General features: G+C 47.4%; 1 protein-coding gene across 11 annotated transcripts in view; it reads right to left on the bottom strand.

Moving 5' to 3' along the window:
- Nucleotides 1-1,651: 1,651 nt before the first annotated feature.
- Nucleotides 1,652-16,875, bottom strand: part of Epb41l1 (erythrocyte membrane protein band 4.1 like 1) — a 71,559-nt gene continuing 56,335 nt past the window's right edge. For all 11 annotated transcript variants that reach the window (XM_071608905.1, XM_071608895.1, XM_071608896.1 and 8 more), the window contains 5 exons: nucleotides 13,655-13,741; nucleotides 12,812-12,895; nucleotides 10,741-10,821; nucleotides 10,312-10,428; nucleotides 1,652-5,070 (listed from right to left, as the gene is read on the bottom strand). In XM_071608905.1, coding sequence (XP_071465006.1) covers nucleotides 5,062-5,070; nucleotides 10,312-10,428; nucleotides 10,741-10,821; nucleotides 12,812-12,895; nucleotides 13,655-13,741 — 378 coding nt within the window. In that variant the 3' untranslated portion in view covers nucleotides 1,652-5,061. The remainder of the gene's footprint in view (nucleotides 5,071-10,311; nucleotides 10,429-10,740; nucleotides 10,822-12,811; nucleotides 12,896-13,654; nucleotides 13,742-16,875) is intronic.

Raw genomic sequence — 16,875 nt, 5'->3', positions numbered from 1 at the left:
TGACGTTTGGGGTCAGATAATTCTTTGAGGTTCACAGCTGTCCTGCATATTGTAGGATTTTAGCAACATCCTGAGCTCTAACTTTTAGATACCAGTAGCACACCCCTTGGATATGAAAACCAAAAATGTCTTCAGACATAGCCAGATGTTCCTTGGGGAAGGAATCATTCCCCTTACTCAGTTGAGAAATGCTGTTCTAGTTGAAGCACTCTAGATTATTCCCAAGAAGCAGAGAAGATAGCCCTGCATCCATGGGAGACAAAAGTACTGATCCAGAAGGTGTGGGGTCCTTAGGAGTTATGTAGGGACTCAATGCTTGCAAACCAAGTTCTGTTCCAGAACCCTAGAGGTGACAAATTATTAGAGGGAACCTATAAAAACTCAGAAAAGGGTTCACAAAGTTTCTTGCAACAGTTGCCTTTGACAAGGGACAGGAATTCTGAGAATGTTGAAGAATTATTTGTTACTGCATTGCCTTTTGTGTCATTTAATGAATTACCTTTACAAAGAAAAAAAATCGTATTTAGTATTTGAAATTATAGGGAAATACTTAGGATATAAGTTTTAAAAAGTATTTAGAATGGTAAACACAAAATGACTTAAACTCTGAAAAAGAATATATACATGGAAAAAAGACTTGCCTGTAAGATTTTGGACAATACAAAAAGGTGGAGTAGAGAGTCACTTGATAGAATAAAATGGAAAGTGTTCTATATGTACCTCAGATGGCACAAGGAATGAGTTTAAGTTTTACCCAGATATGTTTTTTGACTTTTATATTTTTTTGTATTTATTTTTATGGAAACCTCCTTTATTTGCAAGTGACACTAATTTTTTTTATGGAAGTAATAGTTTCCTTTTAAAATAAGTTTAGTTTGTTTCCCCAAAGTGAGTCATTTTAAGGAAAGAGTAGTCAACAATGGGCAGTTGGTGTGAGGGTATGGAGTATATATGGAGGTTGTAAGCAAAGCTTAAGTTGGGGGTTGCTGAACATACTCTTCCTTAGGCTCCCAGTGAGGTGGGTGTTGCAGGAAAAGACCTGAGCAGAGGTGCTTTTCTTTCAGGAAGAGGAGGGACCCCATGCTGTTCTTCCATATAACACACCCTCCAGGTCTTGGGGCATGTATACTTACAGTTTCCTCTGCCTAGAACATTCTCACCCACATTCTTCATTTTACTTGATCTTTCTCTTCATTCAGCTCAAAAATCACCACCTCAGGGAGGTCCCAGCTGGCTGCCATGCCCCGACCCTGAGGTGTTGGGGATCAAATCAAGGACCTCGCACCTGCTAAACATGTACTCTACCACTCAGCCCTGGCCACCTAGTTTAAAGTGACCTCCTTCAGTGGCTCTCCATCCTCTCCCTCTTGTGTATTTCCTTGCTGGTGCTAACCATCTGCAGTTGTCTTGGTCTGGTTACCCGTTTTGTTGTCTGTTTCTTCCACTAGCCTCTGAGCTCCTGGATGGCAAGGAGGTTGCCTCGTTTGTTGTACCTACAGAACCGAAGCCCAGTCCTGGGCCACACCAGGAGCTCCAAACACTTGTAAAATACAAGTATTCTAAGTTGAGGTATCTCCGCTCCAGTTTTAGTCCTTCCCATAGTACCTACTCATACCAGTGGCCAAGGTCAAAGAGAGGGAGACCAAGGAAATCTGTGATTCAGCATCAAACACATTTATTTCACTTTTATTGAGTATACAAGAACAGAGAGCACACGCATACAGCACGGAGCACTGAGGTGGGGGAGCGTGGGGACGAGAGAGGAGAAGGGGTGTGAGTAAAAAGGAACAGGACAGCATCGCAGTTGGTTGGTAAGGTGCTTTGGAAAAAAAAATTATTTAGAGTGATGTTGCTCATGCAATTTCAGGCCAGTCTTGGAATGTACTTGCAGGATTAAAAAACTGAAACAGGTCCTGGCACTTTCTGTACCCTCAGATGGAAAAGATCCAGAGAAAGCAAAATAAGAGAAAACAAAGATTGGTAGGATGGCAGAGTGGGAATAAACCCTGGAGAGCATCTAGTTCACCCTGCTCATTTCACAAGTGGGGCTCAGTGGCCAAAGGAGGAATGCGACTAACCCAAGGTCAGATGGTGAGTCAGGGGCTGAGTCAGAATGGTCACCTAGAACCTTGACTGCCCTCCAGGACTTTCCCCGCTATGCTACCCAGCCTCCCAGATGGAGAGGCAGCACAGAAAGGATGAGAAGTATAAAAAAGGAAAAATAGGTTGAAGACAGACAAGACAAACGTCTCTATTCTCTATGGAGAGGAGGAGGAAATAGTGCCCTAGATTTCAGCTTTGTAGGTTCCCTTTTCCCTGGTGTCCCTGCTTGCTACTCCATAGAAGGAAGGTCACAGCATCCATGGGATGGGGATCTCCCCAAATCCTGATGGCTCACAAGCTAAGCCCAGTCACTTCATCCCCACCCTGAAGCCCAGTGTCTGTAGGCAGGTGCAAAACACAGAACAAATATCCTCCCTTTGAGGTGTATCCAGTGTGCTCATGATGCCTGGTTCTTGCAGACGGTGGGGCCTGAGCCAAAATCCTAGTGGCTCTGAGAGGATGGAGCCATTCCAGCTCTTGGCCCAGGAAGAGTGGGAATTCTCAGGTTGAGAAGGACAGGAAGAAAGTTCTGTGGCTTCTCTACAAATCCTGGTAGATAGAGTGTGCTGCTGCACTTAGAGGGAGTTCAGTGGATCCACTGGCCTGCACCAGGCAGCAGTGGGGGACATGGTCAACCCTGCAATCTGAGAGATTTGCTCTACTTCCCATTTGCCCACAGAGACAAAAGATATTCTAGTTTCTTGTTCTACTTTAGGTCCGCACCAGTTAAATTACTAAGGTATACCTTATAGGGTTAACTGAGAAGCCAAGTGGGGTACATCTATGCTGGGCCCTCTGGAGGACATCCCTAGGTATGAGTTGGGAAAAGGCTCTCAGATGGGCCAGGCACGGCTGCGGACATAAGCCTGGTCAAGGTGATTTTCCAGATCTCTCCTCTCCTTCACGCTTTCTCCTTCCTCCTGAGAACAGTGCCTGGCACAAATGGGTACTCAATAAATATTTGTTGTATGAATTTATTGACCACTTTAGAAGCAAGGCTGAGAAATTAAAGTGCTGTGAGACATTTTCTCTCAGAAGGAGATTCTCCCTGAGCAGGCAAGCCTGAGGGAGCTCATGTGTGCCAGGGGGCAATGCCAAGCTTGTAACAGGGCTTATCCAAGGGCTTCTGTGGTCTCAAGACAATTGCTGGGACTTCCAGGGCAAAGGCTCAGAGCTCAGATGCAGACTGAGCAGGAGGTCTCCTGGGTCAGGATCTTACACAGAGGCGGAGCCTTTGGACAACACTGCCCTTTGCTCTCCATTGTTAGGAGTAGGGGAGGCCTTTGGAAATGCAGTTTTGACCTATTGGGGTCTGTCCTGTGTTCATGGCCTTTTCATCATGGCTACTTTGGCCCAGGAAAAAGAGAATGACTCAGAATATGAAAGGAGAAGAGGAGAAGACTGAGCTGGGCATTTCATGGAGCCAGGTTAGAGCCACCATCTTCTACTTTGGCCAGGGGCACCACCTCCCTTCCGGTGTGGAGCTAGTCATCAGGGAAGGGCAAGACATGGCAAAAAAAAAAAAAAAAAAAAAAAAATCATAATAATAAAACAAAGAGAGGACTGAAAATCAAGGCAAGCCCCCTAGGGAGGTAGGAGGACTGAGCTAGGGGACCTCTACTGTGGGGACCTCAGCAGCAGAGTCCCAACTCTGGACACTGGATCTGAGCACAGAGCAGGTCCCGGCTGCTACTGCTGGGGGGAGAAGGCATCTTGGACCGGCATATTCAGGCCTCTGTTATTTCCTTCTTGGTGAGCCCCCATGTCTCCACTGGGGGCCCCACTCTCCCCACCAATCACCCAATTACAAACACCACACACAGTATACTACACTGAACCCATCAGCCCCAACTGGGAGCCGCTGCACCCAAAGTCCAGGTCTCCTCAGCTGGGCTAGTTCAGCAAGATCTAGGGACCTTGGGATACATCAATCACAGTCAGATAATTATAATTTTAAAATGTCAGCTTCATACTTACCATCACTGTTTATTTTAATATTTGTTTCCTGTTATATGTAATATACATAACTTAAAAGCACATCCATACAAATCTCCTACGAGCTGCACCTTCATCAAGAGAAACCAGAAACATACAATGTCTACTTCCCTTCCCGCGGCTTCATTTTCTGTTCTTGCTTTCTCTTCTTTTCTTTTTCTTGTTTCAAATGAGAGTCATCTGCAGTGGCCCTCAGCAGGACCAGGACACAGAGGGGGAGATGGGGCAGGATAGGGGCAGGAGGGAGCCGAGACAAAAAAAAATGACGACAAGACGTGTGAGAGTTGAGGATGAGGGGAGGCGGAAGAAAAGAAGGTGGATTTTGCAGCCCAGTGTCAAGACCCAGAAAACAATAATCCAGTGTTCCTGCTCCTCTTTTCCAAGTGGGAGATTTTCTTTCTTTCCTTCTTGGAGAATGGTTGCCTGTGTGTGACTTGCTGCTGCGACTTCTCTTGCTTGGCTGCGTGACTGTTTTCCTTTGCATTTGAGGGGGCAACAGATGATGGAGAAGAACAAATGGAACGCTTGTCCACGAACTGGACTGTGCACAACCAGGGTTGAATGGAACTTCTACAATCATCGTGGTCTGGCTTGCTTTTGCGGTTTGCAGAACATGGAGAGGAAGGGATTATGGTTGTTGTCATTTTTTTTTTCCTGAAAAATCCCACCAATTATTCAATTTGTCTGCAAAGGAAATGTAGGTTGTGGCAGATGTTGGTTGTTGCTGTCGGCCGACTGCTCCGCCAGCCCCAGCAGCAGTGCAAGGACGCGGTGTTTCCTGTATATATATCTATATCTATATATATCTATATATATATGCTTTCCCTTCCCAGTCTCTCATCAGTGACAGTACGTTGCAGCTGGGACATGAGTGTTGGTGTCGGAGAATCCAGATTGAAGGCCCCTTCTTAATGGTTTTCTGGCGTGGGTTGGACCAGACATGCCAGCACCCCTTCACGGAGGTCAGGATTCCTGGCAGCCAGAGGCAGGGGGGCACAAAGAAAAAAGAGGAGGACAAGGAAATTTAGTAACTTTTGTCACTCACCTATAAATACAAGGCAAGAAGTTACTTTAGCTACCCTTTACCACGTGCCCTTTGCTTTGACTCAGAAAGGTAGAGTGGCTTGTGCAAGGCCACACAGCTTGTGTGTGGCCACTGGGAACTGACCCACATTGGCCTGACTCCAGAGTCCATGTGTGTTCACCGACTTGCTTCCCGGGAGACACATTTTTTACTTTGGCCTGAAAATTTGTTAAGATGTCCTTTAACAATGGGGAGCTAAGATCACAGTCATTTTACTTTTTCTTCCTATCTTGACTCAGTTCTATGAAATATTTAGTTATGATTACAGATATTCCGTCTTTTTTTGTTTTTCTCTTTTGTTCTCCATGAGTCTGTTGTGCCCTGGAAATTAAACCCTAGACTACAGTGTTTACTTTTTATTTGTATTTTTTTGTGGTACTGGGAATTGATCCTGCGGGTACTCTACCACTGAGCTATATCCCCAGCCCTTTTATTTATTTATTTTTGAGACAGGTTTCACTAAGTTACTGAGGCTGGCCTTGAACTTGTGATCTTCCTGCCTCAACCTCTCAAGTCCCTGAAATCATGGGTGCATTTCTTAACTTCTTTAAGCCTTAGTCGCTTCTATACAATGGGTCCCACCCCACACAGTTATAAAGAGGAGTCTCATCAAGGACCTAGCACATGGTCAGTACTGAATATATAGCAGCTGTTCTTGTTATTACTATTGCCCTGATCTCCTGAAGGGCAAGGGCACCAATGCCCAACACTGTACCTGCCATGTGGCAATGACTCAAAACCATTTAGCACATGGAATATCATCCCTGCCTTTGCCACTTATAGATGGTCAAGTGCTAAAGAAGTTGCCAAAAAGGGATCCTTCTTGTTCATCCAAGATCTTGCTTGGATCCTTCTTGACAGATGGGAAAACTGAGGCCCAGAGGAAGTCAATGTTTTAGCAAGTTGGTTCCTGTTTTAGAACAGGTCAGTTTTCCCCCATGTAGTTAAATTTTTGAAGGCATGGCAGCTTTAGGAGCTGGGTGAGTGCCACCCCCTTGCTGGCAGAGTTTGGAAGACAGGTGCTTTCTGAAGGAAGTGGGCCAGAGGGAGAAGATGGAGCAGAAACCACACATCTGGTCTGTGAGGTTGCAGGAGAGAAGGTGAGGACTCCGTGTGACATGGATGTGTTTTTCACACTCACAGCAAGAACTTCAAGGAGGAAGTTTAAGATGGAAGACCAAGATCCAACTGGAGCAGAGACAGATGTTTTGGGAAGAATCAGGAAAGAGAAGAGGAAGACCAGCAAGATGAACACCCTTGTGGGAACAGGGTCTCAGGCTGGTGGTGAAAGTCTACGGTCTGACTTATTAGGGCTCTCCTGGTCCCCTAAACACAGCAAGATCTCACAGGGACAAGAAAGCAGGTTTTCCCTACTGAGCACATTCTTCCTGCAAGATGCCATCCCTATATGTCACAGATGCTGTTGAATTATTTCAGCAGCTCCTATTTATAAATGAACACCATTGGACCAGTGAGGAAACTGAGGCCCAGAGAGGTTCCAGTGGGCACACAGCTCTCAAGGTATTTTTGGCTCCAAAACCTGAGCATATTCTTTCTATTCGATTCCTAACTAGGTTTTTGTTTATTTGTTTGTTTGTTGTTTCTTAGATCAGCAGGCTACACTTTAAGCTTGCTCATTGATTAATGATTGCTCTATAAGTCAGTGTAATCAAGCTAATGGATATGTAAGATGTCCTCAAAAGACCACAGGAAATTCAGAAGCACCAGGGCATCTAAACACTACTATATTACAATTTATTCTTCTAGGTGTATTACAGCAGAGTACCTATGTGCAACGTTTGTTAGCCTACTTTCAGTTAATGGTAATGATGATCATAATGAACTTCTATTGGGCACTATGCTAAGTACCACCTATGTATGATCTCTGTAACCCTGTGAGAAAGAGACTACAGAAAGTCAGTGTGATGAGGAGGCTAAGACCATAGGGTAGATATGGAGTCTAACAGATTAGGCTTAGCCTAATCAATCCATCATGTTCCCTGCTCCCTGATTGTGAACAAGCCACCTAATGTCTCTGAGCCTCAGTTTCTTCATCTGTAAAATGAATTAGCAGACAATAGTACTTATATCAGCAAAGAGCTTGGTGCCTGGGTCAGTATAAGCACTCCATAAGTGATAGCAATTTTTAGTTATTACTATGATTGTCATTGCTGTTTGGCTGATGAGGAAACACAGTCTAAGAAGAAAGAATTATTTGCTCAAGGTTATTTAGACAATAAAGAGCAGGGCTTGTGATTAGAATCAGGCCTGTAGGACTGCAGGGCTTTTCTTTGGGGTAACAAGATATATCTATCCACTACAACAATGATTTTGAAGCACCTTCAGGAAGAGTTTCTAATTCAGGAAAGATCACCCCCTAGAACGAGTGGGCATTACTCTCCTAAGAATCAGGGGTGGCTCCTTGACAATAAGTCGTGGTAAAGCATGGGGTGGAAAAGGCAAGGGGAAAACTGGCTCTCCAGGACAACATAAACAAGGTGACCTTTACAGAACGATCCCCAGGAAGGATGGAGGGAGGGAGGGGGAGAGCATGAATATGAATGGTGGTATGTGGGGGCAGAAACATCAAGAAAGAACAGAAGAGGAGGGAATGAGACAGCTTAGGAGCAGTGAGGGGGCAGATGTAAGAGACTCCAAGGTGGTGGAATAGGCCAGATGTGGAGGCTGGGACAAGAACCCTGAAAGGCCAGAGAAAGGGGAAGGCCGGAGCCTGGGGGCGGGGGCTGGCTGGGAATCCCCAGGGAAAGATGAGGAATGAAAGAGAATGAAGAAGAGATGAGCAACACACAAGGGACCCCCAGGGTCACACAACAGCCAGAAGAACACAACCAGAAGGGGGCTTGCTCTACCTCTTCACTCTGAAAATGAGGACCCTGAGTCCCCCACAAGGAAAAAAAAAAAACTGACCCATGGTCACACGCTGGTCAGGGGAATGGCTAGAGTTGGTCCCTGGATTCCCGTACAGAGCTCTTAGCATTAGTGGCTCCTACACCTGACTGCACAGGGCCTCCTTAGGATTCCCAGGCACTCCAGTACCCAGGTCCCCTCCAGCCTCTCCAACTCAGAGGGTTCTCCAGTACTTGTATATTAAACAAGGTTCCCAGGTGAGGCAGCCAGTTCTGCACCAGCTTGGGAAGTGACCTATCCTCTGCCACTCTGAGTTTGAGGAGAGAAAGTAAGAATTACTAGACAACAGAGAGGACAAGAGTGACAATGACTTGTATAAAAGATTTTCTACACAGGACCTTTTCTAGATGATATTTATTAATTTTTCTAAACTTTTCTAGGTAAATAGAACACTTTAATTCCAAAATAAAAATTTTAATTTTAACTTACATTAAACAATGATAGAAAGAAACAGGTGAAATTCATTTTAATAATATATTTTGGGGGCTGGAGGTGTAGCTCAGTGGTAGAGTACTGGTCTAGCATGTGCAAGGCCCTGGGTTTGATCCCCAGCACCATCAAAACATAGAAAAACAAAATAAAAGATCTCTCTCCCCCTCAGTGTGTGTGTGTGTGTGTGTGTGTGTGTGTGTGTGTCTGAGAGAGAGAGAGAGAGAGAGAGAGAGAGATACATAAAACTTAACCCAATATATCCATTACAATTTCTGTAAAAATTATTGAGATAGTTTACATTTTTTTTCACATTAAATATTCAAACTCCTACATTTATTCACACTTAAAGAAGATCACTTTTGGGGGGCTGGGATTGTTGCTCAGTGGTAGAGCACTTGCCTAGCATGTGTGAGGCACTGCGTTCAATCCTCAGCACCACATTAAAATAAATAAATAAATAAAGTTATTGTGTTCATTTACAACTTAAAAAAAAAAAAGAACAATATATTTTGGATTAGCCAATTTCAAGTGCTCAACATCCATATTTGGCTAGTGGCTACCCTATTAAATAGCACAGAAATTATTGTAGAAAGAGTTCTATTGACAAGTCTGCTCTAGACCAAAGGTTAACAGCCTTTCAATGTAGCAGAAAAATGTTTAAGTACTTCTTCTTCTGACATTAAGGAGCTGGTAATCAAAGGAAGAGAAAGATTCTTATATCTTTCTAGAAAATGCTAGTTTCATTTATTTAGGGAAAAGGTCAAAAAAGGAGACCACCTGTTATTTATGGGATCTTTGACATAGATTTTTTTTCATTGTGTAAAAATGTATAAAGTGCACAAACCAAGTGTCAATAAGATTGTGACAAATTTTTATGTGTATGCTCCCATGTAACCAGTAGGAGATACGTTCCTAGCACCCAGAAGTTTCCCCTGCACCTCTTTACTGTAACTACTGCATCCTAGAAGTAACACCATTCTGAATTTTACCATCATTGGGATCAAAGTTTTGCCTGTTTTTGAACTTCCAATAAATAGAATCATGACATGTACTTGCTGTGTCTGCCTTATTTCATGCAACTCAATATTTGTGAGATTTTGTTTTATAGGTCTGATAAAATGTGGTAAGCTTCAAGAGGTGCCAGAAAAACATCACTCCCAGTTTAGGCTGCTGGAGGCCTTATGTTCCCTAATACCATCTCATTTCTCTTATTCCAAGGCACTGAGGGCCCACAAAGAAACAGGAAGACATTGGGGGGCTGTAAGATTATGATCTCAGGAAGCCTGTGAAGTCAAGGCTTTGCAGTCCCGAAAGACAGATGGGATCAAGGACTTTGGGTATCATGTCCCCTTAGCAACATCCAGTGACCTCTGATGGAGACAGAGACTCGAGGACAGGAATGTGACACTAGGCCTGGTAGGACTTTTTCTGATTCCAGCTTATAGGTAGTGTCCAGTGAGGTCATGTGAACCTCCCTCTGATCCCCACAATCCCAAGTGTCACTCCTCTGTGCCCTTTTCTTACCACTTCTGGATTTACTGTTCTGGGTTTGAGGCCTGGAACCCCAAAAGAAGGAATCGAGAATACTCCATCCCCTCCTTCCTCTGACTCCCATTTGGGGGAGCTGCCCGTCTCTTTGACCTGCAAATCAGGCAGGTGAGGGGTCAAAGCGGCACTAGGGATCAAGCCACTTGGGCTTGAAATGACCACCTGAGGATCTTGCTACTGCTACCTCCTCCTCTGGCAGCCACTGTACTTTGGAGCCTTACCTGTGGCTTCTTGTCTCTCTCCTCGGGGGATGGGTCTGTCTCTCTGTATACGACAGCTTTGGTTACCAGCATGTCAGGATGCTGTAGCTTGGCTTCCTTGATGGCCAAAGCCAGGGCCTGGTGGGTAGAATAACACAGTGAGGCGCCATGGACTAGTGAGAGGAGGGAAGCTGGAGAACACAAGCTTCTTAGTGCACAGCTGGGGAAATGGGGGTGGGGGGGCAGAGTGAAATGCTTAGATAGACTACAGCTCCGATCTTCTGGCCCCTTCTGTCTCCTATTCAATGACTCTTCCTTGTGGGCTCCTTCTCTGAAAGGGTCAGCAAGAAGTAGATACTTTCCCTGCCCAAAACAGTGGCCGTCCATGGGTCACCCACTATAGGAGGGACTGGGCAGTGCTGCCAGAAATGACATCCCCTGTCCCCATACCTGGTCTTGGTCCACATCTTCATCCCCAGTAATGATGATTCGCTTCTCAATCCTTGTCTCAGAAAATCCTCCCTTCACAGTCTACAAGGGAAACGAAGAAGGAAAGGAAAAGCGAGGTGAGGTCTCTTTTGAGTCTGCTGGGGCAGCAGGCCACGACTGGAAACCTACCCAAAGCATCTCTTAAGGGCAAGATACCAGCAGTGTGCCCTTCTCTCCTGGCTTCCTCAGCATTTTCCTTTTCTAGTTCTGGGAATTCAGACAGCAGATCTCGCCTGGTTGCCACCACTCCCCAACTACCACACTGTTCCAAGCCTCGCTCAGAAGCTGCCTCCCTCATCCTGGTTGGCAGTGCCTCAAGATTGTCCTGTCCCACTACTCCTGGGGGAGCTAAGTCTCTCTCTCTCTGGCTCTGGGCCTCTCTGCCTGTGCTGGTTTTATGGGCTTGCTCCTCACCAGGCTGCAGGCTTTTGAGGGCAGGGCCCGTAGTTTGTTTATATCTGTACCCCCTCCTCCCCAACTCCCTTGCCCAATCTGACCAGGGCGGTGCCGAATGTAGGTTTGTTGAATGAACACATGAATGAAATGTGAATGGTGACAAGGTTCTACCTTAAATGACTTTGAACAATACTACAAGAAAAGATTGTACTATGATACTTTTTACCTCCACTGTTTGCTGGGGTCTGGAAGCAAGTTTAGAAGAAGGGCAGGACCTAACTGTTTGGCATATTTAAGGAGGGTATGGCTGGGGGAAATCCCAGCTGGAGTTAGGGGGGTGGGACAGAAAGAGGGAGCTCCCAAGTGGCACGGCCAAGAGGGACTGTATGCTGTGGGGTGTGTGATGTAAGCCCTTCCCATAAGGCTTGAAGAGTCATTGACGCTGCTCACTAAAGCTTTTGGTGCAACGATTCTTTCTGGGAAACATGACAAAGTACTAAGTCCTGCGTGGGAGCAGGCAGGGACAGAGTCGTGTTCACAAAGGGTCAGTGCTACTCATCAGACTTACTGGATGGCTCTGCAGGACCTCAGTCACAACCCCCAGGCTCAGCCTGGCGCCTCCAGGCTTGCAGCCCTGAATGGGCCCTCTCCTGTCTCCCTCCTGACAACTCAGATGTGGTTGTGTGGCCACCTGCTCCACTCCCCCAATCTGTTGTCCTCATTGGCTGCTTCATGACTGCTACCTCCAGGAATGCTTCCCTCCTCTGGCCTTTCCTCCTCCCAGCTCCAACTTCCACCTGGTCCAGGCCCTAGCCCCCAAGCCTTTGGTTTTATTGTTGTTGTTTGTTTTTTCAAGCTGTCTTCATAACTCTCCTTCTTTTTTCCATCCATCTGCACCTCCTGGCGGACCTAAGGTCCTCTCTGAAGCTTGTTTTCACTCGGCCACTGCTCAGTTTGAAAACTTCCATGGTTTTCTAATTTCCCTTAGACTCAGACCTCCCATAGTTAGGTGCTTCCTGGTACCTGTCTTATTTGCTCTGTTCTATGTTCCCCTGCCCCCAGCCAGCCTAATTTTCCTGTTCCATTCTCTACATGCTGCTCCCCATTTCCCACAGACGCGCCCCACTTATGCCACCTCCGGCAGCCCCAGGCACAGAGGCCAGCGTGAGGTCGATGCTCGGTAGCACTGGCTCAATGAACAAGGAAGCAAACACGCAGTTTCGGCTTCATCTTCTACTTTGCTTAGAGCACCTGCCACTGTCTTCACCTCCTTCAGGGGTCCTGTCTGAAACCCCAGGCCCTGCTCAAAACATTTTTCCCAGGAGATGCTTTCTGACTCTTGGGGAGCCACCCTCATGGTACCTCCTCTAAATTCTTCCAGCACTTAAGGCAAATGCCATAATTCACAGTTACTTTGAAGGAGAGGGTCTCATCCCCTAGACTGGCTGTCAAGGTTGTGAGTGCAGGGCCCGGGCGTAGGACAACAGTAGCTCAGGGCAATGCGCACAGACTCTAGAAAATGGCAGCGCCACAGGTCTCCTTTGTCCACCTTACAGACTGAGAAGCCAAAGCTGAGCCACGGTAGTGACCTTCCCGCCTGCAGCCTTCTGGGGCCCGGGCACCTGCTGCTACTCACTTTGGTAACATGGGTGGTGGTGGAGGTTGAGAGGGTTTCCGCGGTGGCGCCGTAGGTGCTGGTGAGGACATCTTTCCCGATGATCTGCAGAATATAACCACCCCCACCCCGGGCAGCAGGTCAGGACACTGGGCTCTGCAGGGGCGGGCGGGATGGGGGAATCCAGGTACAAGCAGGGGCCCTGTGAAGGTGAAGGCTGGAAGCCAAGATACTTTGAACCATTAAGAATCCAAGAATCCCGAAATCATCAAAATCCTAGACCCATAAAACTCTCAAACCTGGGAATCTGAGATTCCTAGAGCCTGAGATTCCTGAGGCCCAGAATCCTAATAACACCCGGAATCTGAGATTCCTGGCATCTTAGAAGGATGAACCGAGGCATCCAAGGTGGAGATGGAGCCCTCCTGATCCCCCATCCTGTCGCAACCAGGGGCTAGAGGATGAAAACAGACTCAGAGAAGCAAAGAGCTGGAAAAGACCTCAGAGTGACAGACTCAGGGTCAAAGGTGGGGCAGCCACAGCAGAGCCAGGCCTAGAATCCAAACTCTGGACTCCTAGTTCATTGCTCTTCCTAGTGGGCAAGGAGGGCAGGCACAACAGGTAAGGGCTGCACCCCACACGGCCGGTGCCCTGTGTGAGCGCAACAGGGATGGGAGGGAAACTACAGAGACTCTACTGGGCACCATGGAGCCTATGGGCATTTGAAAGTGATCTAGTTTCCTGGCTCTGCACTTAAAAGGGCACCTTTTGGGCCCAACCTGCACTTTCTGCAGGCCACAAGGGGGGCCATGCCCATGTCTTCAGCTTGGAGTCCCCTAGCCTGAGCTGGCACTGCCCACTTACCGGAGAAAGAGAACGGATTTCCGTGGCCACCGTCTGTGGGCCTGGAATCATGGCAGCTGCCCCCTTCCCGGACTTGAGACTGTTCTCCTGGGGAAACAATGGTGCTCAGATGGCTAGGTCTCAGGTATGTAGGCCCCAGGATGGCCGGGGCACGTGACCACATGGCTCTCATGGCCACAAGGCTGAGTAGTAACTTAGAAGTAGAGAACTGAAGGCATCATTCAGATCTCACTCCCTCGTTCACACACACGTGCACACCCACACACTCATTCAACGAACATTTACTGAGTGCCTGGTGTGAGGGACACTGTGGTGAACAAGACACAGTACTGATCTCTGGAAGCACTAACAGAGAAATTGGGACACTCGGGTTCTTGTCCTGTCCTTGCCACATTCTAGCCATGTGACTTGGGGCAGAGCCACTTCCTCCCTCTGGGTCTCATGGATTCATCTATAAAAAGGGACCCATGCTCATTCCCATGGAGACCTCATGAAGCTAACAGAGGGGAAAGGATTTCACAAACTAAAATCTGTAGGAGAAATATAGACATGTAGGTTGGTGATTAATATCATATCTACTGCTTTCTGGGTACTTGCTATGTGCTAGGCATCAGAGGCTAGTACATGCATGACCTCATTTAATCCTCACAACTGTAGGAAATCATTTTTAATATTCCTGATTTGCAGATGAGAAACAGGAGGGCAAAAGCATGTTAAGTGGCTTGTTCAAGTCCCCCAGCAAGTTAGTGGAACAGCCAGAAGCTCACCCCACGTGAGGAAGACCCCAAGTCTGACAGGTGCTTATGTTCTATGCCACCACTCTGCCCTTGGGACTTTCATTCTCAGGCCCATTCTCCTGGTCCTACCTTGAGATCTAACCACGAGGTCCTCCTGGAATCATTCCTGGACTTACTGCTCCATATCAGAGGCCCAGCTCTTTGCTACCTCCCACTTCTGTACCATCCCAAGGCTCAGCCTGGTCTATCCAGGAGCCCAGAACCACCAATTCTGCAGTTTCTCAACTGACTGACCCCTGGTCCTGCTCTGTGCATGGAACTGGCCTGGACCTCTGCCTGCCTGCCTGCCAAGGGACAGCACAGAACAGAAACCCTCTGCCTTTTCCTTGCCTCCTCTCTACCTGCCTCGAGCAGAGGCTGTCGGTGACCTGGTCACTTGGCACACCATCACAAGGCACTTTCTCAGAAGCACCTGGGATCCCCGAGTGTGAGGGTAGCTTCTGGGCTCATATCCTTCCTCTGGCTTAGAGAACAGCCACCAGCCCTTTTAATCAGGACCATGCTGTGAAGGAGCTGCTTATTCTCTCACGGCATCCTCTTTCCCTTTCCTGGGGTCAAGCCACTCCTCTATCTTCACACCGAAAACACTCAATGGGACCAAGTTGTTCAAAACAAAGGCAGCCTCCCTCCTCCCTGCACCTCCTGTATCCTCAAGGAGGAGTGGTCCTCTCCCTGGCCAAGGCAGTCCCGCCTTCACACTCTGGGCTCTCCTCACAGGCCACCCTCAACCTTAGGGACTTCTGCTGCCTCATCAAAACCCAAATCCCGGGCTGGGGTTGTAGCTCAGTGGTAGAGCACTTGCCTAGCATGTGTGAGGTTCTGGGTTTGATCCCCACCATCACATAAAACTAAATAAACAAAATAAAGCATTGTGTCCATCTGCAACTAAAAATATTAAAAAAACAAAACAAAAAAACCCAAAAACCCAAATCCCCATTTTAACCTGTAGACCAGATCTTTCTCCAGCTCTAGGCCTTCAAGGCCAATCGTCTCCTGGACTCTCCCCTGGAAATGTCCCGTAGGCACCTCAGACTCATAGGATCCCAAAATGGAACTGGCTGCCTCCTCACCCCAACACACAGAGAGCACCCTCCTCTCATGCTGCTTAGATCAGTGGTTCTCGCACTTGATGGGCATTACTGGCGAGCTTATGAAAACACAGATTGCTGCCCCTGCCCCAGAGTTTCTGAGTCAAGAGGTCTAGAGCAGGCCTGAGAATCTGCCTTTCTTGTAGGTGCCTGGGACCACACTGTGAGAACCACTGGCCAGTGAACAAGATCCCCACTCCTTCCTTCCTCCTGTCACGGGAATCTTCTACCGATGACTGAATCCTGTATTTGCTTCCTTCCAGACCTCCCTAACCAGGGACCTCCTCTACATCCACCTCCTCAAGCTCCAGCCAGGCCCCTCTGGATACGGGCTCCTATGCCCATCCCCTGACTTGTCTTTCTGTCTCTCCCAGTATGAGCCTCAGAGCTCGGGACACTGTCCTCTCCAGGGCTGGATTCAGTGCTTGGCATAGTACTTTACATGTCCTGGGTGTTCAAAAAATATTTATTGAAGGAAGGAAAGAAGCAGGAAGGAGGGAGGAGGGAAGGGGAGGGAGGAATTTTTGCTACAGTCCACACTCCACACAGTGGCTCATTTCCTAACAAAACACATAACTGATGATATCATGCACCTACTTAAAAAATTTAAGTGATTCCCTATTGTCTCTGGGATGAAGTTTGGACTTCATACATGATGTTGGAGGCCCTGAAGGTTCTGGCCCAGCCCTCTTTCCAGCCTCTCCTCCCCCTAACCTGTAGACCAGATCTTTCTCCAGCTCTAGGCCTTCAAGGCCAATCGTCTCCTGGACTCTCCCCTGGAAATGTCCCGTAGGCACCTCAGACTCCCCCAGCTCCTCATACACTTGACATTTGACTTCACTGACCACTGCCTTCTCCTTCAGATACCCACCATTACCCCTACTCTGTCTGCTGCCTAGAACGGCTTCTGCTGTGACCATACCTTAATCTATCTTTCATGCACAGCTCAGCTGTCCCTGACCAGATAATGCCTTCCCCAGCTCCTGCTGCCAGAGGTGTCACCCAGAGTTATCCTCCCACTGGTCCCTAGGCTAGCTGTTCCATGAGGGAAGGAAAGAAATAGCAGCAGCTCACATCTACAGACCACTTACTGTGTGCAGAGCATTGTTCTCAGGGCTTCACACAGATTACTTTCATCTTCACATGAGCCCTTTGAGATATGTGCTGTTATTGCCCCTACCCCATTTTATAGAAGGGGAAAACTGAGGTTTAGAGAGGTTCAGGTGACTTGCCCAAGGTCATCCAGCCAGGAAGAGGGAGAGTTGGACCTTGTTCACCACTGTGTGCCCAGGACCTACATACAGGGGCACAGTACATTACAGATGCTCATGATGAT

This window comes from Marmota flaviventris, chromosome 2 (assembly GCF_047511675.1).
Source record: "Marmota flaviventris isolate mMarFla1 chromosome 2, mMarFla1.hap1, whole genome shotgun sequence".
NCBI lineage: Eukaryota > Metazoa > Chordata > Mammalia > Rodentia > Sciuridae > Marmota > Marmota flaviventris.
The sequence above is the reverse complement of the archived record's forward strand: the minus strand, read 5'-3'. Positions and strand labels throughout refer to the sequence as shown.